Raw genomic sequence first — 20,797 nt, 5'->3', positions numbered from 1 at the left:
ACGATCGCAGGGATAGTCTTGATTTTGAAGGTTATATAAATAGTTTGAAAATAGCAAGTCAAGTCATGATTTTGACAAAAATACGTTACATAAAACAAGAATCATCAAGTCAAGTTTGTTGCTTGCAATGTTGTCTCATTCAAGAACTAATGAAATGCCCACATTGAAATATGATATATATATATATGTATGTATATATAATAAAATCAGCAGTTTGTCTCATGGAGAGAGAGAGAGAGAGAGAGAGAGAGAGAGAGAGAGAGAGAGAGAGAGAGAGAGAGAGAGAGAGAGAGAAGAGAGAGAGAGAGAGATGTGCTGTACTGTGAAGTGCTATTAATGAAATTAAAGAAAACCCATAAAAGGAGATGCATATACAATGATAATGAGGACATCCATTTTTATTTTGATTTTCTTGAGTATGATTGCTGCTGTCATTTCTCAATGTGATGTTTCATTCTAATTTCCTTCCTTGCTGCTTCTGTCTCCGCTATCTCTGGGAACAAAAGGGAATTTCTTGCAGTTGTTGATCAGATCAGATCTGCCTCTGCAATCAAATCACCAAATCAATCACCAAAAACTGCTGCTATGTTATGTTATGGATTGATGATGATCCTTTTTGCAAGTAATCATTCTGCACCACTCAACCCCAAATCCCCAAACCATCATCGATCTACCTATCTATCCATCACACTTTGCTCCTTCCTCCTGACTTCCATTTGTTCTTCCCAAATCTGGTGCTATGGATTCCGACTGCTGTCGTGTCTGCAAATACAACGACGAGCTGTATATATAGATATATATATATGTAAGTTTATAAAAGAAAAAATAGCGCCCAACACCACCAACAGTTGATCATTGGAGAGAGGATATCAAATGGTGGTAATAAACAGTACACACGCAAGTTGCAGAAACTGAAAGATTGGGAATTTTGGATTTGGATTCTTCCAGTGAATGACAGCACACTGAAGGAGGCGGATAATGAAGAAGAAAATCTACAAACAGAAACAGTGAGTAACAGAAACAAAGAAGACACATCAATGGAGTATATATAAAGTTTAGGTAAAACACACAAACAGGTAAATAATATATAAACGATAAGATGATATATTGATGGTCCGGTCCGTCCAAAGACAAACAACTTTTTTAACAGCATAAACATATGTAGTTATCAAACATATAAATAAAGAAAACGATCGATCAGATAAAATATATATATATATATATATCTCGAAATTTAACATTGTGCAGACATGGCGGCTCACTCCCCTTCCTTCAGTCCTTCTCTCATCACTTCCTTCTATATTATATCTGTCACCAAGAAAAAATAAAAAATAAAAAAATAAAACCAACAGAATAAGAATTTATATATATATATGCATATAAATATACGTGTATGCATAAGTAATGAAGGTTTCTTACCATATCAATGGCGGACTCGTCGAAGGGAGAAGTGAAAGGGCGCAAGAGATAGTAAAAGCCGCCGTGCTGGAGCGGCTGCAACGTTTCGCCCCACTCATTCGTCAGCACCGCCTGCCCCGACGGCGACTGCACCAGCACCGCGTCGTCGCCGAACGCGTCCCGGACATTGAACGGCGCCGCCGCCACCTCGAAGCACATGTCGTTGATGAACACCGTCGATTTCGCCGGGCACGCTTCGCTAACGACACCTGCGCCGATCGGAATTTCATTGATCGATGTTTAATTCCTTGCATGAAACCCTAAAAAAGATTAATTGATTAATATATACCTTGATTTGGGAGAGAGGGGAGTGAGGGGAGGGGTGGAGGAAGAACATTCTGATCGGCGGGGGTCGGTGGCTTCGTCTTCTCCAAATCGTGATCTTTCTTGGAAGGGAATTGTGTGTTCATCAGCATCAGTTCGTTCAGGAAGATATTTGGGCTGTTTCCGTAGCTCTGATCGTCGACGGCGTTAGGCATGTCAGAGAACCAGAATCCATTGGCTAGATTTTCCGGCGACGATTCTACGCCGGCGTTGTTTTGCTGCATTGCAGGGAACAGAAACGATTCAGGGAGAAAGTCAGTCGGAGATTGGAAGAAGGACGCATTCGCCGCTGCCGACTGGTGATTGATGGAAGCCGGCGACGGGGAATTCAGCAGATCGACGACGGAGGGAGTTGGAACACCGCCGGCGGAGATAATTGGGTTCTCGACGGGGCTATTGTGAGAGGATTTTTCCGACGAGGAGGAAGAAGAGGATGAAGCAGCGATAATGGCAGCGGCGGCGGGGGCCGGCGGCGGAGGAGCGGCAGTTGATTGTTGAAGCTGAGATTTTCCGGCGTTCTGCAACTGGCGTTGCTTGTGCTTGGTTCTAGATTTCCGGTTCTGAAACCAATAGAAGACATTGGCGTCGCCGACCTGGCCGTATTCCTGCAACTGAATCCGAATTCGTCTGATCTCGTCGCGGGGAGGATTAACCATTCCTGAATTGAAAATAGCTTCAAGAATCCTGATCTGCTCCGGCCTAGGGTTCCACCGCGGCTTCGGCTCCGGCGTCCTCTCCTCCAATCCAGAACCTTTCAAAAAAAAACAAAAAAAACTGCAATTAGGGCTTTCATTGGGAAAATTAGATTACCCAAAGCGTGAATAAAAATTAAAGTGAGGTACCTGATGAGTGAGAGGTTCTGTGGCAACCGCCATTGTCGTGCTGGGGCCATTGATGAAGAGGATTGTTGCAGGGCTTGGATTTGAACATGCTCGGCCAGTGTCTGTTGGAGGAAGCCATGATCGAAATTGTGAAGGTCTTTAATTCTATTCTGTCAGTCTGAATCAATCGAAACAAACACTCGTCTTGCAGATTAGATCAGATCAGCACCACCTGTTAAATAAAATTGAGTTAGAACATTCAGAAGATCAATCAATGAAAAAGGCAAAAGGCAGAAACCCACAACCAGAAGCTCCTGCAAAGACAAGAACCAAAAGAGGAATAGCAGTAAATGCATATATTAAAAAAAAAAAAAAAAAGATCGAGCACACAGTACACACACCCCATACCCAAATGGCATTGAAATCAGCAGCAGCAGATGCAGATATATATATATATATATTGGAAGAAATTACAGATGCTGGGGCTTATATTGGAATGTTCATCAGAAATCCCTTGCTTACTGCCATGGACAAAGCTTGATGCAATTGATCATCCCCTCACGCCTCTTGGTTTCAGAAATATATATATATATATGTATATGTATATATATATATAGAGAGAGAGAGAGGGGGGGGGGGGGGGGGGGGGGGAAGAGATACAGAGAATGGAGGTTGGGCATGGGGAGGGTTTTTATAGAGGAGATAGAGAGAGAGAGAGAGAAAATAGAATAAAGGGGAAGGGGAGAGAAGAGAATTTAATGCAAGATTACATGTATGTGTAACCCTATTACTAATTTTGTATAATACTATTATCATTATATATATAATTATTATATTATTATTGTAATTGAATATAATTAAAATGATGAAATATAACGAGTGTGCATGTATAATATCTTAAAATTTTAGTTTACAACTAATTCTAACATTATTTTTTTAAAATAAAAAATAAAAAAGGTACTGTATTTGTGTTTTTATTTCTATTTGTGTAGATATTTATTTTATCATTTTAGCTATAAAAATATATTATAGAATATATATTAAATAATTATTTTTAAAGTAAAAAAGTATATCTATATAAAAAAAATAGTTGAAACGTTCGATTTCTTTTTTAGAATATAACATTGTAAAGAGCCGTTTGTTCGGTGTGAAACGAAAAAGGTTTTGTAACGCACATTGACTACCCGAAAAGATGAACGAAAACGGAAAATAATTTTTTTATCATAATAAGATTTTCTCGATACATAATAGAATTTTTGTAATATTGGAAAATAACATTATATCGAATTTGATTTGCTAAATTATAAATTATATAATTGTCGATTTTTTTAATTTAATTTCAAATTTCTACTACATAGTTGTTACAATAAAAATACATTATCTGTTTCTTACAAAAATATTACATTATATTTAAAATATCTTTTTAAAAAAATCTATAAAATAACACACCCTCTATTCTTTTTTGTTATTTTCATCTAACAACAATGACATTATTCTCAGTATATATGAATTTGTGTCATATATATATAGTGATATGTTTTTTCTTTTTTTGGTTTTTGTATATTGCATCTAAATAGTGTTACAATATTTGTAAAAGTATATATACATATAAAAGTACATTTTCTATATTAAGTCATATAAACAGCATGGTAAATAATACTAATAATAATAAAAATAATAATAACAATAATTATTATTATTTATTATAACATATTTAAAAAAAAAAAAAAAAATTCTTTAAACAGCCAACAAAAAAGTGGCAGCTGCTGTGCTGCTGCTGCTTGAAAAGAACAGTAACAACATTAATTAATTCAGCCATGCAATGCAGTGAAATTAATTTATGTTGAACCATTAATTAATTGTGTTAGGGCAATTAAGTGCCATTGTGGAAATCCGAGAAAGTCCAAAAGAATTTTCAAAATCTTCCTTAAATACCCAAAATTAATACTCTACATTTCTTAGATTTGAATCTATGTACGTGTTTGTATTCAATGCTGTTTATTGACCAGATGCATTATAATTTAATTACTAATGTGAAAAGTTAGAATATAATGCCATTGTGGTCTAATTCTGCATTTAATTAATTCGTAATTAATATTAAGTATTTTTTCTTTATTTTAAAACATATACTATATCAGTTTTTTTGTACTTGGGTTTTGGTCCTTTTCAGACATGTTAGTAACGTGTGATATGAACGTGGCACATTTTTTTGGTGAATATTAATTTATAATGTTTACGAGAGAGATTGATAAATTTTTTGGTATGTATATTAATTCAACATGCTTTAATCTTAAGTCTTCCTGCTCTGTAACATTCTTTCAGTATTTTAACTTATGAAAAACGTTAAAATCCAATTTATAAGAAAAAAACTCTTAGGGGTTGTTTGGTTTAAGGACTTTTTTGATGGGATTGAGATTTTGTAGTAAGATTTATATGTAATAGCATTTATTGTATTTAGATTTGGAATCCTATAATGTATTTGGTTGGGGGTGTTTGGTTGAAGGATTTTGATTTTTGACGTAATTATCCTTCCACGAGTTTTATTTATTGTGATAAATTAAACTTTACATCTTATTATTATTTTTCCGTAAACTTTTTTTTTTACTAAATTTAGTGTATTCTAATAAAAAAAATTTAATACGATTAATAATAAAAGATATAATATATATATATTCATACAAAATATATACTATAATATATAATTTATACACTAAAAAACACAACAATTTAATTATTTTTTATACTATCGACATTCTTTCTCATATTTAATATAACAAAAACAATTTAAACTAAAATACAAAATTAATACACCATTAAAATAAATTTAAATTATTAATTGATATTTTAAATTATTAATTTATTTAAATTATCATTAGTAAAGGAATTAAATATATATAATATTTTTATAAATAAATATATGATTTGTAATAGTATGCTTAAATATAATATTATATTTTATAAAACCAATAATATATAATTTAAATGTAAATATATATTTATATACATTTAATATTAAAAATGAAAAGAAATATGATTTTTTTTTACGGTGGGTATAATAGTAAAATAAAAAATGCATAACGTGAGATTTTAAAGTAACAGGGTACACTGTTGCACTTAAAATTCTATTATCAAATTTATAACCAAATATGGATTCGTTGGATTTTAAAATCCAAATTCCATGAAATTCCACCAAATCCACGAAACCAAACAACCCTTAGTATTTTTAATTATAAGATATATATATATATATATATATATAATTTTGGAAAATTGAAAGGGGAAAATTCAAGAGACGACCTTCAATTCTAATTTGAAATCGGATGATAATTATCCTTAAAATTGTCAAAATAAATTCGTAATTATTAATAATAATGTGTATGCATGTGTGCCATTGGAGAAACAACCATAATTAATAGCCATTTAAGTGTAGGGTTATGATAGTCGAGGAGTAATTTTTCATTTTTCATCAAAATAACTATTATAACAATGGATAAGACTTTAATTCAATTATTGTTTTAAAATCATAAAACTATAAAAATGATAGACATATCATATAATTTCATTTGACTAGTTAATCGTATCCCCAATTCATTATATTTTTGTGACATTTATTTATTTATTTATTTTAAAAAATAATAGTTTAAGTATGATCAAGTTTAAGAAAGAATTGAAATTACATCTTAATTTTGTTAGCCAATTATCATGTACTTTGTACAAACAACTTGGTTATAATTTTTAGGAAGATATTTCTCAAAATCAAACATTGTAATATACAAAATTTGTAAGGATAGTTTTGGGATAACTAAAATAAAAAACCAACATATAAAATCGTCTAGAAATTACCAAACACAAAACATGCATTAAAAAACACACACACCATCAACAAATTCATTCATGCTTAAATAGTTATTTTTCTCATTTTCAATAATAAAAAAATAATAATAATAAATTATTTTGTTGTGATTAAATAAAAATTAAAATACTATAAATGTATATTGTAAAATTGAACATAAATTTAATGCAGTTATTACAGTATACTTTGAATGACAGATTTCTTATACAGTGTATATCAAGTTTCAATACAGTTTAAAATTATATAAATCTGTTCAGAGTTTTATGAAATACAGATGACTCTTATCTATTTCATTAATTGAGGAGATAAATAAATAATTTTTAATAAACATTTAGAATAAAATAATTTATTCAAAATTAAAATTAAAAGATAGTAATAAATTATTTTCTTTTAATTAAAAATATTAGTGGATAATTATTTGAATAAAAATAAATTTTAAAAACAGATAATAATAATAATAACAATTTTATGTACTGCCTAATTTACAACATGTTATAAATCTTTAATGATTATAAGAAAAAAAAAATAGTATAAAAAATTGTTTGATTAGAGTTTGATGTGTAGTTTAATGTTTTAAATTGAATTTATAATATAATAATTTTATTTTTACCATATTAATCAACTTTGTTTAATATAAAACTATTAATTTTCATTTTTTTTAAATATTGTATTTCATTTAAGTAAAATACAAATTTAAAAGCTCTAATTAATTTTAAATTTAACTAAGATTGTTTACACACTGATTTTTTTAAAGTTTTTGGAAAATATTGAAAATAGTAAAAAAGATTGAATATTTGGTACCATATTTTTGTAAGAAAACGATATTTATGTTATTTTTATTAAAAGAAATTATTGTGAATATTACCGTAACTTAAAAATAGTATATAAAACATAAATTTTATTAGTATATTTGAAAAACCACTTATATCTTTTAAACTATTATTTATATTTATTTTATAAATTTTATTATAAAATAATTTTAAAAAAAGACTATTATTTAACATCTGTAGTGGTTATAGAACGATAATTTAAAGATAGAGTGTATCTCAGATTTCAATAAAATTTTAAAAAATGAATATATTTTAGAAAATGTAAAATAATAAAATGAATAGTATATTGGTTAATAAAATTAGGTAGAAAACACAAACAAACAGCCCGTAAAAATGTCATTGACGTAAAAGCGGATTATATATCTGTGGAGCAATAATTGAATTTGGGGATTTAGGGTTTGTTCGTCGATAGGTCAAAAAGCTTTGCTCAACTATTTGGGGAAAAAAGCGCAATCAGAACTCAGAATTGACAATGAGGCATCATGGAAAAGCTACAGAAACAATCCTATCACCATCACCATCGCCAGTCTTGCTTCAATTCCATCATCATCTCTGATCAAATCCATGATCGATCATTGCTGGATATGGCACCACTTCTTAATAAATCAATCAACTCAATTTATCCTTCTTCTTCTTCTTTGGATCTTCTATCAGCCTTCGATTTTGATTACCGATGTCAGCCTTTACTTCTTCTTTCTATCGCATTTAATTTTGCAGCTTCTTGCGTTCTTAATTCCCTTTACTTTCATTCTGTCTGCTACAAAAATGGAGGACCTGCAGGGATTTTATCAGTGTTTATTCTCAGGAGCTGCGTCTGTCGGAGCCCTAGATCCTGGTCGATCCGAGCCGTCGATGGCTCTACGAACGGCTACGGATTCTGTCGGGTGTTGGGGTCCACGGACCTGCGACTGATAGAGACTTCTCTTGTTATCTCTGGTCTTCTTCTTGTGCCTGTTTGACAAATTAACTGTAATTATGACGTCATGCATTTTGCACTTAAATGTAAGTTATAATACGAATTTGAGTATAAATTAAATATTGATACCAACCTAATTAAGTTTGGTATAGTTAGAGCAATGGTTGAAAGTTCTATTATTTATTTATTTATTTTTTATTATTATTATTATTATTATTATTATTATTATTATTATTATTCTGATAATTGAGCTATAATATAATATATAGTTTATTAAAAATAAAATTAAAATATATTTTGAATGATTTAAAATTTATAGATATATTCAATATGAATATATATATTTAAACATGATATACATAAATTAATTTTAAAAAATATAAATATATTTATTTATTTCAGAAAGAATTAAAATAACAAATTAAAGAAAATAGTATTTAAAAAATTTTGTTAACATAGTTAAGATGAAAAAATAAAAATAAAAATAAAAATAAAAGTAGAGTGTCGCTCTAATTTGTAGTCAAATAGATCATAAATTTTATTATTTTTTTTTTTGTATAATCAACTCCATCTTAATTAACATTTTCCTTTTCTTTTTTCATAATTGTCTATTTAAACATAAAATAGTTGTAAGTTAAACTTGAATCGTTCAATATTAACTTTTATTTTTATCCGTTATTCTTACTTTGTAATTATTTTTACTCATGATTTACCTCCAAAGTTTGAAGTTAGTAATAAAAATGATATGTCATTACCGTAATTCATATAATCTTTCAGTTTAATTTTTAATTTGATTTCAATTATTTTACTATGTAACAATCATGATTTTTAAATTCAAAATACAATATATTCTTTAATAAAGTATCACATTAGCTATTGTATCTTTAAAAAAATAATAATAATTGAAAAACAAACACACACCCTTCTAAAGTCTAAAGTATAGAACTCATTATTTTAGATCTTTTCAATCTCCAAAACATTTTGGTTTCACTTAGATAAAAAGTTTGGAAGTTCTGTAATTTTGAAAAGATAAAAATTACCATAATAAAAGATTAAGTATACTATTTGATTTATTTATATATATAGAAATTACCATAATAAAAAATTATATATATAATACATACTCAAATTTTTTAGGTACGAATTTTAATAAAAACTAACCCTTTTATTCATGCGCCTTTAAATTTATTATTGATTCATGCACCTTTTATGAGGTAATATCTAGACTTTGTATTTGTATTTAAATATTAATTAGATATGATGTTTTATGATGTGAAGCTTGTGAATAGTAAATATTTAAATTAAATTAAATTTTTTATACAATATTTTTAACGTAAAATAAATCTGTATATAATATTTTTTAAATAAAAAGAAATTAATATTTTTGCGAAGTAAACAAAATTAAGAAATTAACAAAATAAACATTCTATCTTTACAGGGAATTATTGAAATACTCATATCCACGAGTAGGCCTGGAATATTAATATGTTGTTGGGCTGAAATTTTATGGGCTTGTACGGAATATGTGTATTTATTTGTAATACTCTTTGAGTCCATCAAAAATATATATATATATATTTATTTTAAATGATCTAATTTTAAAGTAATATATTTGTTAAATACTTTTTTTTTTTCTTTTTTACAAATACTCTATTTCATAAAAAAAAAAAAAAAAAGTAAAAAGGAAATTGTTTAAAATTACTTCTAACTACTCAACAGCTAAAAACAAATGTATACTTTGTTTCAATTCACACCCATTGCATGTTTCAATTCAAAATTAATATTGATCAACTTTCAAATTCTCCCAAAACATGGCAAAAAATAATACTAATAACAACAATGAATTGATATAATCATATGTATATATTTTACGCCGTATCAAATAATTATTTATATTAAAAATATTAAGTAATCAAAACTCAAAACACAAAATTTTCAAACCTCCAATGTATGTCTAAAAACTTCACAAAGTGATCATCTAGTGACTCGATTACGTGTTTAAATCTTCTACCTCTCGAAATTTTTGTATTAAAAAAAATAGTATATCAAAATTATTTAAATTAAAATTCAAAATTAACTCATACAAACTGGAAGAGACATTGAGAATAAATAACGCACTAAAGGCAAGGGACCATTATATTTATATATGGTTTTGGCGCAGCCGACTCTCTGTCTGTGTGAGAAGAGATTGAAAGAGAGGTAAAACTACTGCTGTAATAATGATTGGCAATGGCATAACTGGAAATCCCTATTTTACCCCTCCCACCACTGTCACTATATTCCATATATGATCTGTCGTATTGAAGTGTTGTGGGCTTTTCTCACCTAAATTATGTTAGCTGTCGTCTTTAGTTTCCATAGATATTTTATGTGTGTGTGATTGTGAAAAATTACAAGGTTAGTTGAGACCCATAAATCTTGCACAAAGAATTGGTCTTCCCAACCAAATCGATCAAACCCCTGTAGAGTTCTATCCCACTTCACGACTCTTCTTTTTTTAATTATATTAAGTGTTTGATGACGATGATGATATTCTCGTCTTATTAAGACAATACTACACACTAAAAACAAGAATGGGCTTTACAGCAGTAATTGTTCTCAAGCCTTTCTTCTTGTCTTCTCCGGCGCTGTTTCTTCTCCTTCTTATTCTCTTTGCACCTTCCAGAGGCGGCGCACGGCGGCTGAGGTCCGTCGACCCGCCGCCGGTTCCGGCGATACTCGTCTTCGGCGACTCGACGGCCGATTCCGGTAATAATAATTACATCGGCACTGCCTTCAAAGGCAATTTCTCCCCTTATGGAAAGGACTTCGTCAATCAGACTGCCACAGGAAGATTCTCCAATGGACGCCTTGCTAATGATTATATTGGTGAGCTGAAAATTTGCAGACATTAGATTTCATCTCCTATAATATCTGCAGATGCAGAAATTTATTTTATTTAATTCAATTCAGCTAAATACATTGGCATAAAAGATTATGTTCCTCCATATTTGGATCCGACGCTGAGCACTGAAGAACTCATGACTGGTGTCAGCTTTGCTTCTGCCGGATCCGGGTTCGACCCGCTTACGTCATCCATTGGAGTTCGTCTTCCCCACTCGAAACCCTAATTTACTGATCGTGTTTTACATACTTTTTTTTTTTTTTTGCTTTTAATTGTTGAATTGAGGTTGTCTGTCGGTGTAATTTTCGATGGGTTTTTCAATTCAGAGCGTGATTCCAGTGGCGAAGCAGGTGGAGTATTTGAAGGAGTACAGAGGGAAACTGGAGGCAGCCATTGGTAAGGACAAGACAATGGAGGTAATGGAAAATGCACTGTTCCTTGTAAGTGCAGGCACCAATGATTTCGTGGCGAATTATTTCATGTTTCCGTTGAGACGAGTGGGCTACACTGTCCCGGCTTACATGGACTTCGTGTTGAGCAACACTCGCCAGTTCTTGCAGGTGATCGATCCATCGTCGTCGTGTTCATACGGATTTTAATTTAGGGTTTGCGATGGCCTGCAAATTGCCTTAATTAATTACACTGAATTGACTGATCCTGCAGCATTTGCTGGAAGTGGAACATATCCTTTCATGGAGTAGAACAGCGCAATGCCTTTAGGGGAAATATAGGATCTTTTAATATGAAACATGTGCATTTATTGTCTGAATCGAAATACCAGAAACTTGTCGTGGCATTGATGATTCTCTGCAGCTTTAATTTTCCTTATCGTCTTCATCTGCCTAAATCTTGAATCCCAATTGATCGAATCGATGAAAACCCTTTATTAATTTCTGATCCAGGGATTAATCGGCGAAGGAGCTCGTAGAATCGCCGTCGCCGGGCTGCCGCCGATTGGCTGCTTGCCCGTCGTGATAACGCTCTTCTCCGACCACCCGATCGGAAACCGCGACTGCCTCAACAACCTCTCCTCCGTCGCCGTAGAGTACAACCAGAAGCTCCAAAACGAACTCAGATCATTGCAGCAAGAACTCCATGGCAGTACTCGGATTGCTTACTTGGACTCCTACAGTCCTTTGCAGGACATGACCTCCGGCAACAGAAATGGTTCTTTATATATATATATATATACAGTCGCGTAAATGTATACAATTCGTGCTGACACACTGACCTCCATTGTTGACAGAGTTCGAGGAATTGAGAATCGGATGCTGCGGGACGGGTCTGCTGGAGATGGGGTTTTTGTGCAATCCGAAGTCTCCGGTGTGCGCCGACGCCGGAAAATACGTTTTCTGGGATTCCATTCATCCTACCGAGAAGTCGTATGATCTTATGGTCCAGGCGTTCCGGCCTGTCATTGATGGCTTGATTAGAGAGTAATTAGTCGGCGGGATTCATTTGATGTGTTAATTAGTATTATATTGTTGGGAATTCGTATCATGTATACGAATTGTAAGCCGCCATTGATGAGCTAGAAACTACTCTGTACGCAAGCAATGATGCTTGTTTTTATATACGAGGAAGAAGATTAAAAAAATTGTCGGTTTATAAAATATTGATAAATATTTTATAGGTAGGAATATCAACAGCTCCGTTGTAGTCTAGTTGGTTAGGATACTCGGCTCTCACCCGAGAGACCCGGGTTCAAGTCCCGGCAACGGAATTTCGGTTTCGGATATTTTTAGAACGTGAATACGGCGTTGACGTAGTTAGCTGACAGACCAATGATAATGCGAGTTCCAACAAAGGGATGGAATAATTTTTTTTTTTTTAAAGGCCCTAGGGCGGTGACTTAGTTCGATTGACAGACCAATAATAATGCGAGATGCAAGGGCGGTATTTTGGCGGGAATATGTATTAATATTTGATAGAAGAGGGGGTTTCATTAATACATTTCTTTAATTGTTAGGGTTTTGAATTAGAGGGTTTGGATTGAGAAGAGAGATGGAGAAGCGCCGGAGAGTGGGGGGAGAAGATGGCAATCGGGGTGTGGAAGAGAACACGATGGCGATTCTTGATACTTTCGGTTTCAGTAGTTCTACAATTGCTCACCACCTCAACGATGATCGTGCGTGTTGTGCTTGATTTTTCAGTTTGCTTGCTTATTCTTGCCAGGGTTTTGATTTTCGCTTTATTTTTTTCGTTTTCGTAGGGCTTGCTTATTTGGAAGCTGTTCGAACTGCTTGTCTTCTTCCAGATAGCGGAAGCTCGCCCACTCCGTACGTAATCCTCTTGCTTTGTGCACTTGGTGTTTACGAACGATTTTTTGGGTATTGGTTGTAATTAGTGGTTTGGGAAACGTCTTGATTTCAAAATGTTTGTGGTTCACAACGTCTTCCTGGTCTTGTGAAAGTCTGATGAACTGCACATGAAATGGCTCTGTTTTGGTTACCTTGTACGTAGTTTTGTACTATTACCTTCCTCTTGATGGCAAGACAGTTCTGTTTCTCTACGATAGACCAAATCAACTAAACAGGCCAACCATATGCCTGTAGAAAGGAATCCATCCCCATTTAGGCTAACTTACCCCAAACCCTACCGGTTCCTCAAGTATCCCCAGTTGTTCCTTTAGGCTTGAACAAAGCTGCCCTTTGTCCTCCACAGTCTGATTCCATCATGAAGGGGTATACACGAATTCACAACACTACTCTCGATCTGCAGCTCCCAACTGTGTTTTATAATTTTAGACGAGAGAATGATAATTGATTAAGCATCTGTCACCCCTTCAAAATGCTCCACACACTTAGTAGAAAGCTCTAATGGGCTTTTTTTTTTTTTTTTTTTCTTTTTGTGGATAAGATCGGCTTTGCTGTAGCTCTTGATTCACTTTGTGAAAAAACTTTGATCGATTTTCCACATCTGAATGCCAAGGTTGTGATCTCAACTACTTGTTACTCTTATAATCTTATTATGATTCAACATATTTTAATTCCTGCTCAAATATGAAAATATTCATTTTGTATCCAAATTATTCCAGGCTTAACAATTGATTTTGTACCTTTTAAAAAAAATAAAAATAAAAATAATTGGCATGTTTGCCAGAATGGAATGAATCGAAGTTCAAACATCATCCATTTAAATTCTGACATTTTATGTGATTATGTTCCGAAAGATATAAATAAAACTCAGTCAGCAAGTTTTGTGAAAAGTTTTCCCTAGAAAGTGGTCACTATACATGCAGAAGCTCGTGTCCGAATATTAGGAAATGTAAGAGAATCTTCTTTAATATGTGGAATCTTTTAATTATTTTCTTTTTCTCTTAGCTTTTTGGACAGTTGCACTGCTATCGTTATATGTGTGTGTGTTGTGTGTTTATTGTGGTTTAGCATCATCAATCAAGTGAAACATGCGCTAAACTGAATAAGACAACATAACCAATATTCTGTAGGTGTTTGGATTTGGAACTATGATTCATACTGATTCTTTTTTCGAATTGATTGAACAGAAAAATGTTAGAGGCCATTTTTCATATCATGATGGATGCAGATTCACTTGACTTAATAATGGAAAGCTACCAGCTCTTTGTCGAACTAGATAAGGTATTTGAATCTTTTTACAGGCAATGAATTTGTTTTCCACTTGTACCTTATTTGAGCTTTTGTTTTGACTAATACCTTCTGTTACACAAAGTGCTTTCCTCGGGTTTACCTATCCAAAGAAGAAGAACCAGTTTCATCTTCACCAACAAGCATGCTCTCTGAATTAGTCGTGGTTGAAGAGGTGATCTCTTATTTGGCAACCTGATATTTTCATCCTGAGTTGTAGATTATTCTTATTGTGTGATGATGGTTCATTTAAGCTTCTGTATCCCAGTCTTGGATACCATTCAATTTTGCATCGGACAACAACCATGGAAAAGCTACAAATCATTCTGGAACCTTGGTGGATTCTGTGGTCTGGTTATCTGGAAGTTCTTTTACCGAGCTTGTTATACTAATAGAATGAAGTGTTTGCCAAGTGTTTTCCTTATTGTTATCTACTGAAAATGGTGTGTGTTTTGGCTTAATTTATTTGTACGCTTGGGTGATTTTCCAGGGTTTCCATACTCATGTACAAGAGATTGCCAAGGTAGCTAGGGAGATGGGTTCTAATGCTGTTGAAACAGTGGTAAGTTCAATTGATGTGGACAAATCTCAAGTTATGCATTTGAGCCCAGGAAAGATTACCAGGGCCTATGTGATCAAGAGATATGTTTCTATGTCAGAAGACTTACTGGGTTAATGTTGGTCACCCAGTGCATTGTATTTCTACCTGCCAATAATTTATATCCACAATGAGTTAGACCCTCACAGCGTTGTGGGTCTGTGAAAACCTTAGTTTTGATGGACCCATACTCATTTCTTTCTCTTTTTTATGCCTTAATGGTATGTTCTTGACTTCTATCACTCTTTGGCTTGGTGCGGATGCTTACAGAACCCATTTTATCTGCAATGTTCTTATTTCAGTTCTTGAAGAATATGATACTTCTTCAATATCTTATCATTGTTCTGGAAAGAGATTTTTGTCCTCGTAATTTTGCATATCAAGGTAGCATACTGCTTTTTTTATTTTTTATTGTTAATTTTCCTCGTAGTGAATTATTTTGGATTTCTGTAGTTTAAAGTTCATGTTATTGCAGAAAATAAGAACTGGGTCATTGTAAGGGAATCAACACTGAATTTGCTTCTGGTATGCTTAACAATATGCTATTTCTATAATTGCAAACTATATGTACTTTGTTTTACTCCACTTTTTGGAGGTTCTTCAGGCATTGACTTATCTTTAGGACATTTTTGTAGGGTTCAAGGAAAATAAATTATAAAGTATTAATGAAAGACTGTTTGTCACTCATGTGTGACCTGTCTGAATTAACTGTGTCTGGAGAAACTAGCAACCATGATAACAGTTTGGAGGAAATATCACACGAATCAAATGGTGCTGTGCTGTTAGCTTTACCTGAAGTGAAAAAGTCTACATGCATGGCCCTGAAGAAACTTTTTGTGTTGGTGAATCCATTTTTCTCTGGTTTATGTGTTGATTAATTTTGAAATGCTGTTTTCATGATCCTGACTTGATACTGTACAGACTATGGAGCTAGATTCATCACGGAGAATTGCTGATCAGCAAGGCCTCATCACAAGGGCAGATGGTGTAAGGTGCTTCACATTGCTTATTTTCTAGAATACTAATTTGTTTTCTGAAATTTAAAGTAAAGGAATACATTCTCTCTCATTTTATTGCAGGACTCCAGTGATGGAGATAATTTTGGATGAACTCATTTACAACAATGATACACTTCTTCCATTTCTTCAGGTACTTTCTCTTCAAAAATTGAACCCTGTTGCCGAGAACTTGGACAAAATCTGTGAGATAATATAACTCATGCTAGCATTTTGGTTGGAGCTTTGTACTGCACGTTTGGAAATTGTTATAGAATATTTGGTGCTGCACATGAACTCGATACATAATTGAATTGGTGGAAGCTTCTAAGTGATATGCATGAACTTTATATGCATTTGAAGTTGTAGAAGCTTCTAAATACTAAAAAGTCAATATGCAAGTGTGAATTGTCACACTAGAGGGTTTTGGTACTAGGCGGAAACAAACATGATATATTATAGCCATCTAAATTGTATTTAAGCTTATTTGCTCTTATGCTGATTTTTGTTTTTCTTCATTATTTTTATATTCTACACATTTCATTATGTTTTCCAGTTGTTCTAACTGAATGTGTATCTAATTAGGATTGCACTTTGAATTTGTTTGAAGGTTTTCGATCCAAAGTGGAAGCTTCAAATTATTACACAGTATTTCCAGAAGTATATTCCTAAGGTATGTTACATATCGTAGCTGATATAATTGCATAAGTACATTATTCATATGTGCTCTCGCTCATTGCATCATGCCATCATCCTTGGAAATGGTGTTGGGTATTCTTCAGCATGGTTTGATAATCTCTGTTTATTTTACAGTCTTCTGTTCAAACTAGGAGATCGAGTGAGGTGATCAATACAGAGAATTTCAGTGGAATTTTGAAGTGTTTATCAAACAGAAACACAACAAAAAATGTCATTAAAAAGATTATCCCCGAGATAGTTCAATTGCTCTTGGCTTATGGTCTGCAGGTGAGTTCTTTTCATCACTTATGGTCTGCCCTCACGTCTTGCCATTGCCTCTTCAACAACTACTTTAGTTTGTAGCAAATATTATTCATCGATTAATAGCTTATCCATCCAGCCATCCCAATTCGGTAATGGCATGATGTCAATGCAAAGTTTGAATTGTAGAAAAATACCATCTCTTCCCTCAGCTAAAATAATCTATATTCTCCAGGCCTATTTGGTGCTATCCAATGAGCATCTGTTGGAAGGCCTGCCAGATTCAATGGAAGATGTCAAAAGCAAAAGTGACAATGTAGCAAATATCTGCAAAAATCTGATCTCCGCTTTCACTTGTCTCAGGCAAGAAGACAGGTGAGATAGCTTCTGGTTTTATCTGTATCTTGTTTTCGACATTCAGATGTTGATGCTGAACTTCTATGACTGGAAATCAGGCTATCCTCATTTTCTTCCCATGCCAAAGAAGCACTGGTCACGGCTGCCGTTGTCCTCTCATCGAAATCCTAAAGGAATTAGTTGTTATCATTAAATTTCCAGGTATGGTGATAAATTGATAATGTTGATGTGCATATAGTTACATCCAAATGGTAATTGAACTCGTATTATGTGATGATGATTCTGGTTTAGCAGAAAGATTTATCATATATTGCATATCCTTTAGTCATGATACTCAAATTTTGAGTAATGTAGGCCCCAATAAATATTTTGTGTATTATATATGAGCATGTTATGTTCTCTCTTTTTTCTTTTTTTAATAAAATATTCAGTTTAACTATAATTTAAATTAAAATACAATACAAAATACACCTAGGGTGTGTTTGTTTTGTGTTTAGGGTTTGAAAGAATTTTTCCTTTTTATGTGAAATGATTATTATAAAATATTTGAGACAAAAAAAAATGTTACAGGAAAATATTTGAGACATAAATTAAACTTGTGAAATAAGATATAAATAATACAAAAGCACACAAATCCATATATTATCTAATAATAAACAATTGTCGTAAATTTAAAAGCCTTTTATTTTCTATGTAAACGATAAAGTGTCGTTTTTTTAGTTTGATTTGAAAAAATTTGATATCAAAATAATGTTTTATAAAAAAAAATATTTATTGAAAAATACATAATGTAAATTCTAAAATTTAAAAGATTTTGTGTTAAAAAACACTCTAAAATATTTAATTCCAGACCGGCTAAAATGGGCCTATTTGGGTGGGGCCAGCTTATTGGACAATTTCACCTACATCTATTGTTCCTATTTTCAACTGAGTGTTTTAATTTGTCCATGAGACTTCGGATTTGAACCATGATCTCAAGGGACAATTATTTATTTATTTTAACTTAACGAATAATTAACCACCGAAACTTCCGACGCCGACGCCACACGTCTTCGTTGCGACCGTCCGTCGTTGTTCTGGATTTTTACTGCCAGTGTCCTCTCACTTTCATTTTTCCGGTGTATCTGCAGTAAGGGTGAAGAGAAGACGAAACTGCAGCTGCAGTCTTCGTTTTTATTGGCTCTTCGAAGACATTAAATCTTTGAATTTACCGACGAATCCTTACTCCCCTCCGACAGGGAGATCAGGTGCGCTTCATTTCATATTTTGGGCTTAAATTCTAGCTAAATAATGAATCTGTTTTATGGCTGTGTCTTGAATGTGAATTCGTCTGATTTATATTAATTAGGATCTCCAACTGTTCGATAAATGTCTTTCCTGAAATCTCGTTACCTAACAGCTAGGTTTATACCGTTGAAGAAATTTGTGATATCTGACAGGCATTTGATTAATTCAGGATCACAGTTGCTTCCGTTGTGGAATTTTTCATTATGCTTTAAAATTGTCTGCCGGCAAATGTGTGTATGTGGTCTGATTATGCTATCCCTCACAAATTTAGCTGTACATTAACAGTTTCTCTACATATATTGCAGAAGAAAATACTGTATTATGTATAGTCTGGTTTCCAAGGTCTTGAAGAAGGCCTTGCCTTCTGTGGAAGGTCTTGTTCGCAATCGATCATGTTCTTCCAAGGTCATAAAGCATCACCTTTGTACCGTTTCAGCTCTGCAAAGAAAATTCCAGAGTAAACAAAACCCTGCAGTTTCTAGCAATTTCACTAAATTGGGATCGGAAGGGTTCTTCCGGTCATTGAGCTTTGCCTCTGGGTTTGCACCCTTGCAGCCGAAGCCCTTGGAATCTATTATTGATTTGAAAAGAGCCCAGGACAAATCTGCTGAGGAGCTTGCTGACATTTGGGATGATGTAAGTTTCCTCTTCATTCCAAGAATGAACAAATGGCTCAAATCTGCTGAGAATTAACTTTTTAAAGATATAGTGTTCGATGTTGCCTGTGGAATAATTGCTAGTGCGTTCTTGGCTTAATTTGTAGCTACTGAAATCTTTAGGAGATTCTGATAATTTTGTTCAAGAATGAACTAATCACTTGTTGAACAGGCTGCAAGGAATTGAAACAATGCTTGGGTTTTTTCTTATCTATTGATTCATTGTGTTCCACTCGTGATATTACAGGCTTTCATTTTTCAATTATTTTTGCATTCTGTGCTATATGTGCTATGGCTGAACTGTTCGATTGTTGATTACCAATGAAATTCTTATGATCGCGGCACCTTCCTAGTTCACTCCTTCGTGCTGTTTTGAATTGTATTTGCTTGTCAAACTAATCGAGGAGCTCATTTATATCTCCTAGTTTCACTTGGGAAGGGGTCATATTGGCCTATCAATGAAAGCAAAATTGTACCATCTCCTGGAGCAACGAGCTGCGGATTGGTAACGCCCTAACTCATTAGCTTTCATCTTTTACAATCCTCATGAATTTGGCATTTCCCTTCTGTCTGCAGCCGCTATTTCGTGATCCCATTGTGGAAAGGGAGTGGCTACACGACAATGTTTCTGCAAGGTTTTTGTAGCATCCCACCATGAAAAGGCTTTTCCCTGTTTTGCATTTTACCAAATATTTGTTCTGGAATGATTCCTGTTCTTAATCATTGTACACTTCCTACTGAATTTACTACATCTGCCCGAGCAACATGATGCTACAGATTGTTCTTTAAAACCTCTATTGATGAATAAAATGTCTTCGTCTCACAGTTCAGATGCCTCACATGGTGATCACTGGTCTCGAAGATTACAAGGCAAAAGGAACCCAGGCTTCTCCATACCTGACTGTTTCCTATTACAAAGAATTCGCAGACAGCAAAGACTTGGTGCTCATACGCGGCGACATTGTATTCGCCAGCAAACTGAGCGACTCCGAGGCGAAATGGCTTCTAGAGATGGCACAATCATTCTTCCTGAACGATGTAAGGTACAAACTCGTGGAGAGATTCAACAAAGAGCCTCGTGAATTCGAGTTTAGAGATGTTCTTCAGGCTTTGGAGACGCCCACATTGTAGTAATATTTTGGTTTTTCCATTACCAACCTTGGTATTGTCTTGATGGAATAATTTTGGACCATTTGGTTGTTTTGAATATTTGAATGGAACAAAATTGTTAGATTATGCTAAATTTAAATATTATAATAATTTTATATGAAATT

At 33.2% G+C, this 20,797-nt stretch overlaps 4 protein-coding genes and 1 non-coding gene across 6 annotated transcripts; 4 read left to right on the top strand and 1 right to left on the bottom strand.

The window, feature by feature from the left end:
• Window positions 1-456: 456 nt before the first annotated feature.
• On the bottom strand, window positions 457-2,742 carry LOC127249683 (WUSCHEL-related homeobox 9-like). The gene is made up of 5 exons (XM_051272615.1): window positions 2,625-2,742; window positions 1,748-2,533; window positions 1,420-1,667; window positions 898-992; window positions 457-544 (listed from the first exon to the last, which is right to left on the bottom strand). Exons 1-5 carry the CDS (start codon window positions 2,740-2,742, stop codon window positions 457-459), a joined length of 1,335 nt encoding a protein of 444 aa, XP_051128572.1.
• Window positions 2,743-10,602: 7,860 nt separating this feature from the next.
• On the top strand, window positions 10,603-12,685 carry LOC127249851 (GDSL esterase/lipase At5g45960-like). Its single transcript, XM_051272888.1, has 5 exons — window positions 10,603-11,070; window positions 11,155-11,285; window positions 11,413-11,646; window positions 11,989-12,253; window positions 12,333-12,685. Exons 1-5 carry the CDS (start codon window positions 10,776-10,778, stop codon window positions 12,524-12,526), a joined length of 1,119 nt encoding a protein of 372 aa, XP_051128845.1. The 5' UTR covers window positions 10,603-10,775; the 3' UTR covers window positions 12,527-12,685.
• Window positions 12,686-12,736: 51 nt separating this feature from the next.
• On the top strand, window positions 12,737-12,809 carry TRNAE-CUC (transfer RNA glutamic acid (anticodon CUC)). Its single transcript has one exon. It is a non-coding gene; the product is annotated as a tRNA-Glu (tRNA).
• Window positions 12,810-12,820: 11 nt separating this feature from the next.
• On the top strand, window positions 12,821-17,988 carry LOC127249850 (negative regulator of systemic acquired resistance SNI1). Of its 2 annotated transcripts, XM_051272886.1 has the most exons (15): window positions 12,821-13,214; window positions 13,299-13,365; window positions 14,592-14,685; window positions 14,777-14,866; window positions 14,960-15,040; window positions 15,182-15,253; window positions 15,592-15,673; window positions 15,765-15,814; window positions 15,925-16,131; window positions 16,211-16,281; window positions 16,369-16,438; window positions 16,895-16,957; window positions 17,098-17,250; window positions 17,459-17,598; window positions 17,679-17,988. In XM_051272886.1, exons 1-15 carry the CDS (start codon window positions 13,091-13,093, stop codon window positions 17,749-17,751), a joined length of 1,437 nt encoding a protein of 478 aa, XP_051128843.1. In that variant the 5' UTR covers window positions 12,821-13,090; the 3' UTR covers window positions 17,752-17,988. The 2 variants fall into 2 exon arrangements, with proteins under 2 accessions (XP_051128843.1, XP_051128844.1); XM_051272887.1 differs by lacking the exon at window positions 14,960-15,040.
• Window positions 17,989-18,527: 539 nt separating this feature from the next.
• LOC127249982 (uncharacterized) lies at window positions 18,528-20,789 on the top strand. The gene is made up of 5 exons (XM_051273111.1): window positions 18,528-18,827; window positions 19,173-19,503; window positions 19,949-20,028; window positions 20,100-20,158; window positions 20,350-20,789. Exons 2-5 carry the CDS (start codon window positions 19,189-19,191, stop codon window positions 20,652-20,654), a joined length of 759 nt encoding a protein of 252 aa, XP_051129068.1. The 5' UTR covers window positions 18,528-18,827; window positions 19,173-19,188; the 3' UTR covers window positions 20,655-20,789.
• The last annotated feature ends 8 nt before the right edge of the window (window positions 20,790-20,797 follow it).

Source organism: Andrographis paniculata, unplaced genomic scaffold (genome assembly GCF_009805555.1).
Source record: "Andrographis paniculata isolate CXL003 unplaced genomic scaffold, ASM980555v1 Contig36END, whole genome shotgun sequence".
NCBI classification, from domain to species: Eukaryota; Viridiplantae; Streptophyta; class Magnoliopsida; order Lamiales; family Acanthaceae; genus Andrographis; species Andrographis paniculata.
This window is presented reverse-complemented; position numbering and strand designations above follow the sequence as displayed.

Bases quoted from the DNA above. Each gene is read 5' to 3' on its own strand.
- LOC127249851 (XM_051272888.1), top strand. From the start codon at position 10,776: ATGGGCTTTACAGCAGTAATTGTTCTCAAGCCTTTCTTCTTGTCTTCT. The intron at 11,071-11,154 runs GTGAGCTGAAAA...AATTCAATTCAG, and splicing joins CCTTGCTAATGATTATATTG to CTAAATACATTGGCATAAAA. The intron at 11,647-11,988 runs GTGATCGATCCA...TTTCTGATCCAG, and splicing joins ACACTCGCCAGTTCTTGCAG to GGATTAATCGGCGAAGGAGC.
- LOC127249683 (XM_051272615.1), bottom strand. From the start codon at position 2,742: ATGGCTTCCTCCAACAGACACTGGCCGAGCATGTTCAAATCCAAGCCC. The intron at 2,534-2,624 runs GTACCTCACTTT...TTTTTTTGAAAG, and splicing joins CAGAACCTCTCACTCATCAG to GTTCTGGATTGGAGGAGAGG. The intron at 1,668-1,747 runs GTATATATTAAT...CGATCGGCGCAG, and splicing joins CCCCTCTCTCCCAAATCAAG to GTGTCGTTAGCGAAGCGTGC.
- LOC127249982 (XM_051273111.1), top strand. From the start codon at position 19,189: ATGTATAGTCTGGTTTCCAAGGTCTTGAAGAAGGCCTTGCCTTCTGTG. The intron at 20,029-20,099 runs GTAACGCCCTAA...TTCTGTCTGCAG, and splicing joins GAGCAACGAGCTGCGGATTG to CCGCTATTTCGTGATCCCAT. The intron at 20,159-20,349 runs GTTTTTGTAGCA...TTCGTCTCACAG, and splicing joins CACGACAATGTTTCTGCAAG to TTCAGATGCCTCACATGGTG.
- LOC127249850 (XM_051272886.1), top strand. From the start codon at position 13,091: ATGGAGAAGCGCCGGAGAGTGGGGGGAGAAGATGGCAATCGGGGTGTG. The intron at 15,674-15,764 runs GTAGCATACTGC...ATGTTATTGCAG, and splicing joins TCGTAATTTTGCATATCAAG to AAAATAAGAACTGGGTCATT. The intron at 15,815-15,924 runs GTATGCTTAACA...ACATTTTTGTAG, and splicing joins CAACACTGAATTTGCTTCTG to GGTTCAAGGAAAATAAATTA.